Source organism: Gallinula chloropus, assembly GCF_964237585.1.
Source record: "Gallinula chloropus genome assembly, chromosome: 8".
Taxonomy (NCBI): Eukaryota; Metazoa; Chordata; class Aves; order Gruiformes; family Rallidae; genus Gallinula; species Gallinula chloropus.
In genome coordinates, this window is record NC_140093.1 from 13559110 (window position 1) to 13572797 (window position 13688).

The 13688-nt window shown below is 41.3% G+C and overlaps 1 protein-coding gene across 2 annotated transcripts in view; it reads right to left on the reverse strand.

Annotated features, from left to right (window-relative positions):
* Nucleotides 1–13688, reverse strand: part of ABCC5 (ATP binding cassette subfamily C member 5) — a 44889-nt gene that overhangs the window by 19666 nt on the left and 11535 nt on the right. Inside the window, exons 3-11 of one of the 2 annotated variants that reach the window (XM_084267695.1) lie at nucleotides 11649–11806; nucleotides 11262–11417; nucleotides 10387–10534; nucleotides 5467–5700; nucleotides 5187–5360; nucleotides 3703–3850; nucleotides 3062–3210; nucleotides 2317–2424; nucleotides 207–557 (exon numbers count right to left, since the gene is read on the reverse strand). In XM_084267695.1, coding sequence (XP_084123821.1) covers nucleotides 207–557; nucleotides 2317–2424; nucleotides 3062–3210; nucleotides 3703–3850; nucleotides 5187–5360; nucleotides 5467–5700; nucleotides 10387–10534; nucleotides 11262–11417; nucleotides 11649–11806 — 1626 coding nt within the window. Of the gene's footprint in view, nucleotides 1–206; nucleotides 558–2316; nucleotides 2425–3061; nucleotides 3211–3702; nucleotides 3851–5186; nucleotides 5361–5466; nucleotides 5701–9433; nucleotides 9955–10386; nucleotides 10535–11261; nucleotides 11418–11648; nucleotides 11807–13688 lie in introns of those variants that run through there. The other variant, XM_084267696.1, reaches the window with a different exon arrangement.

Here is a 13688-nt window from a genome sequence, read left to right on the forward strand (position 1 = left end):
GTTTACTAGGCTGTCTGCAAGGATCTCATTTGGCACAGCTGTTTACATCAAGATCAGACACTGCAAATTGGCTACTGCAGTTGCCATGGATATCAGAGAAGCACACAAAAGCAATATGCTCCATTTCATGCAAAGATACACTGCTCTATCAGGCAGCTAAAAATGAGGCCTTTGGAAAGCTCAGATTTTTTCTTTTCTTCTCTTACCTTTTCTATCTCCAAGTCAATGTTGTAGAGAGTCCTCTGAAGCCGAAGGTTAACCAGGTGGATGATTTTGTTCTCCTCTTCAGGGCTAGGATGGTCATCATTGTCCACTAGAAGATGCCCCTTCTGCTCTGCCAGCACAGCTTGCTGTCCCTCATTCTGCAGCTTCATTTTCTCTTTCTTGCTCTTGGTGACTTTCTTGTCTTTTTTCACTTTGGGGGTCAACTTTGGTGAGCTCTGGACGCTGGCGTGGGAGAAGTCCCAAGCCAAGGTAGCATTTTTCACCTCTATCGCGGTGTGAGGATTGGCTGGTTTTTTCTTTATCATATGAACCTCTTCCATTAGAAATAAACTCTGATAGGAGTTGTGAGAGAGGTGTAAAGATGAGACACCTGATCAAGACTGGGAGACAAGCCTACGGCACACTCACGCAGCAAAACACATCAGGCTATATAGTAGGAGGAAGCTGAAGAGCAAAAGGTAGCTCATTAGTGTAAACTAACTCCAGGCCTGCTAAGTGGCCAGGGCATTCCTGGACGTGGTGGAAGCACGTAGATACACTAAGACTTTCACAGAACTGCAATACTTTGGGTGGGATACGAGAGGGGCTTATTCCTTTGACACTGTTTGCAAATGCAGCTCTGTAATTTCCAGATTAAAATCATGTAACATACATGGGCTGGAGAGGAGAGGTCACATTGAGAGAAAGCAACTGACTTGTCCTGCACATCAAGTATTGAGGAAGGGCACAGAATGACTTCTAACTCCAGCCTTTACCCTTCAAGTTTTCTGCCGGGAAAAAGTCATTTCACACAAATTTAGCTGACCTATCTTGGGCTGCTTGACAGTAAGAAGAAAGCCAGTAAGTCCACTGTATCATGTTTTCCACCACATCCATCAGTATTTACAATCAACAGAGATTAAGAAGAGATTTTTCACACAGTTTAATTACAAGATAAAATGCTTTCCACTTAAATCAATTTATGTTTCAGACTAAGAAGCCTTTTGAGATTAAAGACCTCTCAATTCTCAGCTTTACTCTAAGTAAGCTCCAATTCATTTACAGAGCCAAAAAGTCGGTTTAAATTTTACTGTGATGTCAGAGTATCCCCCACCTTGTTACACTCCCTATACACATTACACTGCTTAGAGGCAATCTGAGGGATGTAACAATTTCACCTCTATTTCTTGTTTCCCTTCCCAAACCTCCTGTAATTGCGCTTGGGATTTAAGAAAGCCTGATTTAGGGTGACTCAGAAGATGAAACAAAAATGTTTCATTTTTGAAAACATTTTTGAAGAGCAATGGGATCTCAAATGCCTTTCTGCTCACACCCAAATTAGGTCCATAAACACATTGCACAGGATACATATAGCTTTCCAAGTTTGCAGAAATTTCCAAAGAGGATTCCACAATGTGCAATGCATTCATCTTTACAAGAGAAGACAAAATAAAGCCCTGTCCTCTGAGTCCATACTAATGCACAAACAGTATATTCACTTCACAGGGGTTGAAAGATAAGATGGGATTATTTGTTATAGGGGGTTTAATTTTCTGGTACAGATTCTGCTTTGTCAGATCACAACTGCATTTTATTCATATAGTGGCATTTCAGTCACTTATTCTGGTCTGGAAACACAAAACCTCAGTTTTTCATGACTACAAATAAAACTCGGATGGTTTGTGCAAAGCTGCCTACATAACATATGACATTTCCAAAAGGAATTTCATTAGCAAAACTTGAAATTTCATTGCAGACATGTTGCACTGTCTTTTCATGCAGATGGTCTCAAAACAGAGTTTAAGCATTATTATACTGTGAGCCATCTAAGTCCTGTATTCTACCCTTTCAGTGGCCAACATCAGATCCCTAAAATCCTGCAATAAGTATATTACGCTTCCCACACTGGAGTTGTCTTCAACTTCTAACATCCCTTCGCTAGGTCTGTGTATCTCCTGCAGATTCCAGTACTTTGAAGTGCTAAGTGTGAAGAAAAAAGAACTCCTTGGTCATTAAGACAACATTACCTCCCAAGAGTTCCCTTAGCATCTCTTATGCCCATACAACACTCCACACTTACAATTCAAACTGCAAGGCCAGAAGGCTGCTTACCTGGAATCTGTCAACAGAAACAGATGCCTCGGATAGAGACTTCACTGAGAAAGGTGTCACTTTTAAAGCAAAAGTCATCGAATTAAAGACAGTGACCACTGTGAATGCCTGAAAATGAGACAAGAAAGAGAATCACATCGGGATACAATACAACAACAGCTCCAGCCTTCTAAAAGCTGAGATGTTACAGGAGCATTTCGAAGCCACAGAAAAGGCCCACAGCCCAAGAATAACCATTTAAATATTCAAGATATTATTGAACAGCAGAAAACAGCAGACCTACACCCCAACTGTTCTCCAGTGCTTTATCAGACCAAGACACACATCTTCAGTGATGGATGGTAGGCCTACTGAAAGCACAAATCTGTCTTACAACAGGATTTTGACTTGTGAAGACCCAAGTCCAAATCCTGTTCTAAGACAGATTTGTGCTGCTTGCATCCAAGCACACTGCACACAGAAAGCATCCAGCGATCCCACTGCCCTATCTGAACAGCAAACAGGAGCATTTGTGCACGTTCCAAACCTGTCCTGGGGAAGGTCAGGACTGAAACAGCACCAAGAGTTTTTGTGCAAAACATGAAGATTACACCTGCTGCTGTCACACCCATCAGAGATTCACTTCTGTGAGCAAGGCTACAGCCTGGCCACACAGCCACAAAGTAAAGAATACCACAAAGAAAAATGGATTAGCAGAAACTGCAGTAGCAATATTGTGAAGAATACTCAACCCTGCAGTAGTTACCTGAGCTGCTGTAAGGTCATAGCCAAGGATCATATGGACAGAAAAGGTCACCACGCTAGCAATGACCACAACTATGGGAGCCACACCCACAGTGATGCTCTGGAAGTAGCCTGCGCGCTCCAAGATTTTACGTTCTTCCTCACGAATTTCTAGGAATATAAATAGGGGCACCACAGTTGAAGTATGAGGCAGGGGGTACACACACAACAGACACTACCATAGCACTGCAAACCCTGAGCAAAAGAGGCCTAATTCTATGCTTTAGCATTTATCACATTATATACCTTCTTAGATAGAGCCTAGTTGCAGAAGAACAAACTATATTGGTCTGTAAATCTCCGTAAGAATAGGGGTCTTTTTACTTTAAAAAATAAACAGCCAGCACATTTTTCAAATGATAAAAAACGGAGTAGAAATTAAAAAATTAAGATCAGTGCCAAGCCACAAACATCATTATGTTAGAAGGTGAACCTTCAGAAGAAGGTCTGGCTGCCCAACCCATCACACACTGGAAGCCTGAAGGATGAAAGATTTACTACACTGCACATACATCTATGGTCCTGAGCTAGGAGGATGCACCAGGCTCCTGAGCAATGGGGCATCCTCACAAAAAGCAACATTTACAGATTGTGTGAACTCACTTTGAACATTCTGAGAAAATGGTTTCACCCAGGCATACATTTTAATGAACTTAATGTAATTAAGGACTTCATTCATCTTCTGCACACGCTCATCTGTTGTCGATACACATTTTCTTCTGAAATAAGCCGTGAGGCGTGACACAAACATCTGAAACAAAAGGCAACACCGTGCAACATTAAGGGCAACTGGGAAAGAACAAACACATTCAACTCCTCCTGATTACCAGAAAAAGCCAATTTTGAAGCTGAAAAAGGAATTTGGGGATGGGACAAGGAGACTGTTCTTCTAACATAAAGGGCAGGCTGGAAATACTACTCGCATCCTCCCACCCCACCTGCACTGAGCTCTACACTGACCATTGTTTCACAACAATAAAGGTGTGGGCTTTTACCAACATTGAACTGCACCTGGTTTGTTTCTGAAGACTACAAATGCATTCACCTAAAGACACATCAAGCTGACCCTAAGTGCAAATGAACACTAGAACCTTTTTAACCTGGTCCCACAGGGCAGAAGAGCGAGCTGGTCTTTGCACTTCCAGATCAATCCCTACCATAAGCCTGAGCTATGAGGGTGGTAAAACAGCTTCAGCATTTTTACTAAACCCATCTAAAAATAAATAGCTGTTCCCATGTTTCGCAGTATCTGGTACTCCTGGATTCATCCCACTCCTGGTCTGAAGTGTGTTATCAGCACTGCTCTCATCCTAACTCCCAAACACAACATTCCACCAGCTGCTAGAAAGAAAATTAACTCTATCCTAGCTGAAACCAGGACACCAACACATGACTTTAGAAAGTTTTCAGCTCTTTTTGTTCTTTGTACTCCTGCAATCTCTTTTGGAGTCCCCATCAATAGAAGGCTGACAGAAAGAACCAAAGAACATGATTGAACTCCACTCCTCATTCCCCCCTTTAAAACACAAATCCCATTATTTCCATCCTTAATGTCTGCCAGGAAAAGGACCAAAGTGGATCTCACAGTATATGTATATTACGAATACAAGGACAAATCTTCAGCAGCCTTAAGGTGTATTTTAGAGGCAAGAAGATTTTGGCTTGAACTAGCCTGCTTCACACCTCAGCAGAAGCAGAGGCGGCAGTAACGAAGCAAGAACACCCCTGTCCCAGATGTAGTGCTTTTCAGCATCTTCTGCTGAAATCGAGAATGATGTACTCATGCACCACCAAGCCCCAGCATACAAAGTGGACACCTTGTGTCTTTCCAACCTCGACCACAAGCACCCGAATATTCTGCAGTTTCATTTAGCTATGCAAATTTATCCCAGTCAAATAATCAGTGTTCCTATTTCCACTTTCTAATGCTCAATTTGAGTTTCCTGTTTCATGTACCATCTTTAGAAACTCCATCACTAACACACAGTGCCATAAATGGGCTCAACCTTGCACATTTCAGCACCCTCTATTCAGAACTAAACACGTCTGACCTAATAAAACTTAAGCAAGTCTTAACTCTCACTCACCATTGCTGGGTAGAAAAGGATGAAGACAGCAGAGCCCAAGAAGCCTGTTGGACCCAGAACAATCACATTATAAACCATTCCTAAGATGGCCACGATAGGGCCCCCAGCCAACAAACTGCCAACTGCTGCAGCTTCAAACATCCTTTGACCATCATTGGAACACACGTTTATGAGCTGGAAAATACAAGTAACAGGTGATTTAGATTGAAGGCACGGCTCAAAGGAACATACTGCATATCCCTTCTCACACTGCAATTCCCCAAAGGATGCTGCAGCTTACCTCTCCAAGAGACTTCTCCTTGATGTTCTTCAGCTTAAGAATTTTCTTAAATGCCATTGTCAAGATCGCTCCACGCAGTCTGACCCCCGTGCGGTAATTCAAAGCCCAGGTCAGCGCAAGGGACCAGGATCGTACTATTTCCGTCATAAAGATGCCAAAAACTAAAAACAAGCTGTACTGCAGGTTGGACTCACTCTGCTGGGTATACTCCAAAAGATGTTTCACAACGAACGCCTACAGGAAGAAATGCAAACTTGCATGAACACCCCATCATCCCAGAGGACCATGCAACAACTTTATGTTAAGTTAGAAATAAGTAGGCTACTTTGCTTTTTAAAGAGCCGTTTGAAATAGAAAGCATCTTCTTTCCAGAAGTAAAAGGTGTCAATACAAGGAGTACTGTAACACAAAGCCCTGCTGAGAGCCAAGCACTGAGTCAAATTTAGTAAGTAAAGAGAGTTTAATTTGGAACCACATTCCTCGCAGCACGCGTCTAATCCTCCGTGTCTTCTAACTTAACATAAATCTGTCAGTTAGCTGAAAGCAATGCATTATCATATAGAAGAGTTTTAAAATATAGTCACTACTTATACATCTGCACATATTAAGAAACATTCCTTTACGTGACATTAAGACCTTTTATTTTATCTTTGGTTTTGCTTCAAACGTGCTTATTTGATAAAAAGGAACAATGTACCTACAGTTGTAGAGGGGAAGAGTGAGAAGGACATTTGCAAAACATTCCTGGAAATAAACATCAGCAGTTTAATAGTAAAGAAAAAAACAAGCAGAAAGCACAAGGTACGCAATACCACAAATCATTGGGGGTAGGGGAGAAAGAAAAAGACAAAAAAATTAACCATTCAATCCCTCCCCATACCCTCTCCCCCCCAAAACATAAACACTTTACCTCAGGAATCACATTTCAAACATCACCTGCAGAAAGAGGACAGCCCCCAGAACCACCGATTCCCACCTCCAGCTCTTTGTGGTCCAACGGCACAACATAACATCATACAACTCACAATCACCAGCAATATTAAATACTATTGACTGAGAAACAATAGGCTTTTATTTGAAATAAAGTGCCATCTTAAATGGTAACATCTCAAAAACACTGTACAACAGGTAGAGCATTGTATAAACATACAATCTGCATATACAAGATAATTATAAAGGGCTAATATCTAACAGTCTTAGCTTCTAACAGACTAGATTTGAAACTACATGCAAAATTATAAAGATACAAAACCAGAACAGTATTTGTTCATGAAGTCCAAAAGGAGTCAAACTTCCAGGTGCCAACAGAGGAGGCTTCTGAGGCTGCACAAATTCTGAAATCTGCTTTAAAAAGTATCCTATAGTAAAGGCTTCACAGACAACCAGAGATGTCCTAGAGAGCTTTTCAACAAATGATGCTTTAAGATACTGGTGCTTTCGATACGCTAGTACAGAGCGGAGAATTACCTTTGCCCACAGTAAAAAGCAATGAAAAAAAATCTGAGACCAAAGTAAGTATTTGTGAAGCCTTTTTCATATCACAGTCCGTTGAAGTCCTCTTGGCTAAACCAGCTTTTGCAAATAAGAGTTCTGTATAGTTTGAAGAGAGAGGGAAAAACCAAAACCCCACTACTTCAGCAAAGGCATCGATAGCTACAGCCCAGCACCAAGTAACAGAAAAAATAGAGATCAAATTCGTCTGTTCTGAGGAAAATAATTCTGCACGTCAGAACCAAGGAAACATGCTGTAAATAATTTTGCTCTTTCTTTTTCACAGGTGTGATTTAAAGCCAGATGTCCATCAGGTTCTAGAACGGCCACTGGGAAAATTTACATACCAATCCTGGAACAAATGTGAGGAGCTCACATTCACAGATCTATTGCATTCCAACTTCCTCCTTACTTGGATTTAGTTTTACATCAACTGTTTGGACCACAACTGCATACAGTTGGTTTGCAGTTACTAAGAAGATTACTGACTTCTTTTTCCAGTATTCAATCCAACATATGCAACCGAGTCACTGAGCAACTGGGGTGAAAATCCCCCTTTTTCCTCACGAGCTGTAACTCAGCATGGTCGCAGACTGCAAACATTTTCTCGCACACCACAGCATTGCTGAAAGTCTCCAAGAGAGGATGTATAAAGATAGCAGATGTTTCCTGGGGTCTCATTCCTCCCAAAACTTTTTAGTGCCATTTTCAGCACTGTTTTATAGATTCAGCATCTCCCATGATGAAAGAGACCAGCTCACATTATACCCCCATTTATTTTGTTTTGTTTTGTTTTCCGGAAGAAAGAAAAGAGGAAACAGCAGATTAAAGAATTTTGAAAAGGGAGGGAAGGGGGGGGGGAAAAAGTCACACAGAATTAACATTTACATCAGAAGACATACTATTGGAATTCAAGCTAGTTTAATCAGAAGAATCCAGCATAAAGTTCTTTACAAAACAAGAAAGTTACAGTGCAAAAACACTACAACTCGAGCTACCAGGGAGCAAGGAACTCCGGTGACTATTACTGGAGCAGTTGGTACTAGCTGCTTGGCTGTCTTAAGCATTCCCATGGAATAAACATTACCTTACCTTTGCTCTTGGCGTTGGCTCTGCCCAGCAGGACTGTCTCATTCTGACGCAGAAAACAGCCATCCTGAAAATTCTAAAGAACAGCTTCTGTCACTGGTCCCACTGCAGCGCCAGCATCCCCGCTGCAGCCAGCGTGCGACAGCACAGGGCAGGCTGCAACTGGAGCCAACGGGGAAATCGGGAAACTTACCTCCAAAGCAGCTTACCACTCCCCCCTCCAAGAACTGACCAAACTGTCAAGCTGTACTCCACTAAGATCACAAGTCTCCCCATCTCCCAAAGAGGAAGAATAGCTCTGAACACTTGCAGACAGGTATGTTGTTCAGACCCGGAGTTAAACTCGGCAGGTTTAGTAATGAAAAAGCTTCTTTGCTCCTCAACCCGAACACGGGAAGCTTTGGTAGCTGACCAAATGGCAGCAAAGATTTGCCAGAGATCAATATTATCTCACCTGTACCAGTACATTCTGATGGTTATTGCAAGGCAGTCTGACACTGCAGCTGTCTCACCAGGTGACAGGTTTGGATACTGTGTCAGATGCAGAATTTATAAATTTTTTTTTTTTTAAGGAAGATCCTTGAAGGATCTATCAGACCTTAAAAAACCAACCTAAACAAAACCCCACAGGAAGCCTGCAACAACTCATTTCCAGGTATAACCATCACAATGCTCATTAGCAAAGCCAGAGCTTTTTTTTTTTTTCTTATGTCATGGTCACAGATAGTCAGTTACAATTTTTGAAGTTTAATATAGTGTTTAACTCCATTTTTGTAATTTTTAGCAATACATGAGGTCAAGCCAAGTGCTTTTCCTGATCTCCCTTTTCACCTTCAGGTGACTGAAAGGGTGTAACAGTACAAGAAAGCACTGATACTTCTGAGGAGACAGCATAGGCATATCTATGAGGCATGCCACTTTAAAACCCAGGGAGGAGGGATGGTAAGGACTTATTTTTCATGCCAAATGATGGAACCAGAAGGGAATTGTTCCTTATTCAGAGACATGAATAAGGTTGCCTATAAATGGGCAAATGTCTATAGATAATTTTAAATAACCCAAATCGAGCACCAGTTGCAGCAGTAGCCCCCAGCCTAGTCAGGTGCCTTGGATTTTCTCCTTCCCTTCCCACTCTTTCGTTCACCAGTTGGGCTGAGACGAATTGAGGAAATTACACTATAGAAATGAGGGGCAACCCTGCTGCAAGCTCTTTGCTAAAGATAAAAGCTACTAAAGCCCTGAAGTGAAACAATGACAGAAGCTCTTCTTGGGGAAAACTAACGCTGTTAAAACCTTAATCATGATTTACTGTTAATTATCAAAGCATGGTCATATGTTTAATAATACAAGCTATTAAAAATCATTACCAAGAAAACAGTACCACAGAAACATTTATTGTCATTCACATTACATGAAACAAGGCAAACTTTAAAAAAGGCTAAAAAAACAGAACATTTTGAAAAGACATTTAAAAGCAGGAAAACATTTCAAAAAGACATTTCACCTAACAGTGCACCCAAGTGTACTTACCCAAGAAATGAACCTTCAGCTTACCAGCACACTGAAACGTGTACTACTAGCAGTAATACTGCTCCTACTCCTCAAGGGAAATGTGTAGAGAATAAATTTAGTCAAAATTTCAACTGCAAATCTGCACAGCACGTGCAACAAACAGGTGACAAAAAAATGGTGTGAATGTCAAGTCCCATATGTTGTTATCTTCATTACGACCCACAGCAACAAACAGCAGCAGTTCCATAGGCAATAACGCAGCCTAACACTTGGACATGAAACCTGTCTGACCATTCTCTGTAGGTAAAAACTATACTCACAGACTTTGAGACCTGCTCACATTCGTTTAAGTAGAGCTCTAATAAAATCCTTTTGTTCCATTTCTCGAAGCTTGTGCTATTAATGCCAATAATCTAAGATTAGGGTTTTATCAGACTGAATTTTATTCCAAGATAAATTTACAGAATTGCAGAGAGAAAACAATTAAAGACCTGCACGTTAGAATTTTATGCAAAAAGACCAAATACCAGTTAAGGAAGAACTTTAAACTATACTCAGAACCAAAGAGAAAAACCAAGTATGTGTTTCCTCCAAGATACCTAAACACCCCCTCCCCTTCTCCAAGAGCGTGGCCTCAATATTCAGCAACTGATCCACCAGCTGTAGGAAGCCTATCTTGAATTATTATATCACTCTGGAGTTTTCCCCTAAAATTTCTAACTAGTGAAAACATTTAAGTAATTCTGCAATGACACCTTAGGATTTTACAGTTGGCCATGAGATGGAGCCCTCTGGGGTTTTCAAAAAAAAAGGATGGATATTACTTACTGGTCCACTGAAACCTGCGAGCTGGGTGATCATCAGACACACTATGGAAATGATGAGCCTGGTACGGCAGAAAATCCACACAACCTTCCGGAGAGAGGCATCATCAGGCCCACTTTCTGTAAGTTCTTCCTGCCACAATCTCTCCAGCCTGATAGAAACAGAAGCCTCACATTACAGATTTTCACCATGAGGGAAGGTACGACTTCATAGGTACCACTCTGTGAAAATTCCAAGTGCTTCCTGGCTCAGAGCAACAAAAATTACTAGAAATCAAGAGAAATAAATACATGGTACATTCTGTGAGGTAAGAGAAATATATGCATTGAGATATATATGCTGTGTTACCCTGACAGAAGACAGGGATGAAAAACTCAGTGCTTTTTGCTTTGCCTGAAGTCTCTTTGGCAACCTTAACTTGCCACAGTCTTTCCTTGCTCATCTGACAGAAGACTTGTGGAGCCAAAACCTGAGAAAAATTCTCACTAGCCATAAAAGATTACCCTGATCGTGAGATCTGACCCAGATTCAAATCACCTTGCTACTGTCAGTATCACTTTTCAGTATTTTAGCACAAGAGTTTTTTCAGTGTAGCCTGGAGAAAGAACCTTGTTTTAATATAAAAATAGTTCAGCAAAATCAGAAAACCAACTGCAAAACACTCCTGGAGACAGAATCCTCCAAGTTCACTGAAACCAGCAGGAGTACAGGTACAGTGCAGCAGGAAGAAGTGGCCTATGAAGGATAAAACTAAATTCCACTATTAGAAAGGCAGAACAAAATATCAATGTGCTTTTCTAAGGCCAACACTACATCATTGCCTGTGAACTAACATAAAAAAGGAAAAAAGAAAATAATAAGGAACTAGATGTCTCTACCTTCTACAATTGACATCTGAAGACTCATGCCTTGATAAAGACCATATATCATCCATAAACAATTCCCCTTTCTTGTACGCTCTGCGGGCCAAGGGAGTGAGCCAGGAGAAGGTCATGCAGGAGAAAAGCCCAGCATTATCAACGGGGTGCTCATGTCTGAAAGAAAAAAACAAATCACAGACAAATGAGAGGAAACAGGATTGTAAAACCCTGAGAAAAACAAAGCCTCCTCTCACTGAAAGTACTCAGAGTACCAAATGGCCCTTGCCACTCATACTCGCTAAACAAATTCTCATGTTTTCGGTATCTGTCAGCAGGCCTCCAGCTGCAGTCCTGCTTTGTGACTGGTTTGAAAAGCAAATGCGAGATCAGCTCTTCTGTACTTACTTGGAAGTAGTCCTTATGGGCTTCAGCACATTCAGGCCATGGTGGTATTTGCCCTTGTGATGCTCTTCATCCAGCATTCTCAGCTGGGAATGCACGGAGGTGTCCAGGGGCAGGCCTTCTGCCCGAGCAGCTGCTTCCAAGGCATCCTGGCATTCGATCTGCTTTTACAGGACAGACAGCAGAGTCAGGCTTCAAAACTATGTTTAAGGCCCATGACTCCTCACCCCAGCAACTCTGCACCCCCTCCTTCTCTAAATTATTGAGCAACAGCAATCATGGTGAATTAAATGTCTTGGAGCACAGGCTTCAGCCTAGCAGCAGAGACATGGCAGGCACACACGTTCCAGATCTGCATCAGATTGCTGCATTTGTAAAATATAAATTAACACCAGCATTGTGCCTGTGCACTCAAAGGAGAAATGGAGAGACCAGACTAATGCTGCACCTTGCCACAGGAACTAAAATAGAGGAAAATTACAAAGTTAACTGCCTATGACATCAAGTTCAGGAAATCAATGACCGGCTTATACAGTGAATTAAGACATACATTCTTGATGACTTTCCACCCTCTTAGTATAACTTAAATATTCTTATCCACAGAAAATTCAAATTATTTACTTCCCTCTTCAAAAATACCCTTAATTAAATGTACTTTCTTTCACCACGTTTCCTGCTTTCTCTTTTTTCCCTAAACTGAAGACAGCAAAGATGACCATTCTCTCTGCTCCCAGCCACACTTCTCAGTGGCTCAGCAACTTTATCACCAGCCACTTAAAAGGAAAGCCTTATCTGAGGAAAGGCTTTCCACAGCCCTAGCGACAGGCAAACCTAAATGCTAATCTAAGAGGAGAAAGGAAACAGCCATGATATGGAGTAATCCCAATGTCCACAGCGTTCAAACAAACCTTTTGATTAGAATCTAGATGTGGCAAGAAGCTATCTGAGGAGATTAGCTGGCTATCTACACTTGCAGACTGCTCACTACTGGTTCTGCTAACTTAATGGCCCGTTTATGCAGAGCCACACTATCCTGTCTGTATCCCAGTTTGGCTTTTTAAATGGAGTAATTTTGTGGAAAGAAGTAGATCTGAGGTAAAAAAATCCCCCCTGGCTGCCTCACACACACAGATACTATATTTACCCTTACTAGTTGACTCATCAAAGCAAAGTTACTTACTTTCTTTGACACAAGCAACTGGAAGTGCCTCTTGGCCTCCTAAATCTGCAATAACTGCAAAGCACTAAATGGGTAATCAATCACTCCGTTCCTAACCTCACGTCACACACACAATTTTTGTCAGAAATGCCATTATTTATCAGAGACTTAGTCTGTACTACATTAGCATGTAAGCACACAGCTCATTAAGACACCTATTTCCACTAATGTGGAGGCCCAGAGGACATTGATAATAGCATAAATCTGTCCTTTCTTTATTTGGCAGAAGTACTTAAATAGTGCCTAAGCACATCAACAACAATCCACTGTCTTCATGTCAAAAACTTATTCACTAAACCTAAAGCTTCGGATAAAAAAAAGACAGCAAACTAATAGGAAAAACCCCAAAACATGATGATGATGTGACACACAGGACTCAAAAATATGCAACTCTTGAAATCTGAATTAAAAGACTTCTCTCTCAATTTATATTAATTACTGGCTCACTAAGGGCAATACCTGCTCACTAACTGTACCCAAATGTGTGTTAATATGAGACCTGCCAAAGACATCCCAAAGGATTCGGTAGTCAGGAACAGCTCTGCACTGCTGTGTTCCAGTTACAGCAGAGAATCCACTCTGAGAGCCCCAGGCAGACCTGCCCAAACACCCTATTGCTGACAACGTGCCTGTTTGTAAGAGATGACACAGCTCTCTGCAGAATCACTGTTTTTCAGAGCACACTAAAAGTGCCTACAAGGTTAAAAAAAAGTTTTCCAAAATCAAAAATACTCTGTGTCAGCATAAACAAAGTCTTTCACAACCTTCAAACACGACCAGCTTTTTAATAAGAAAGCACAGTTGCACAATATTGTGTTTTTAGG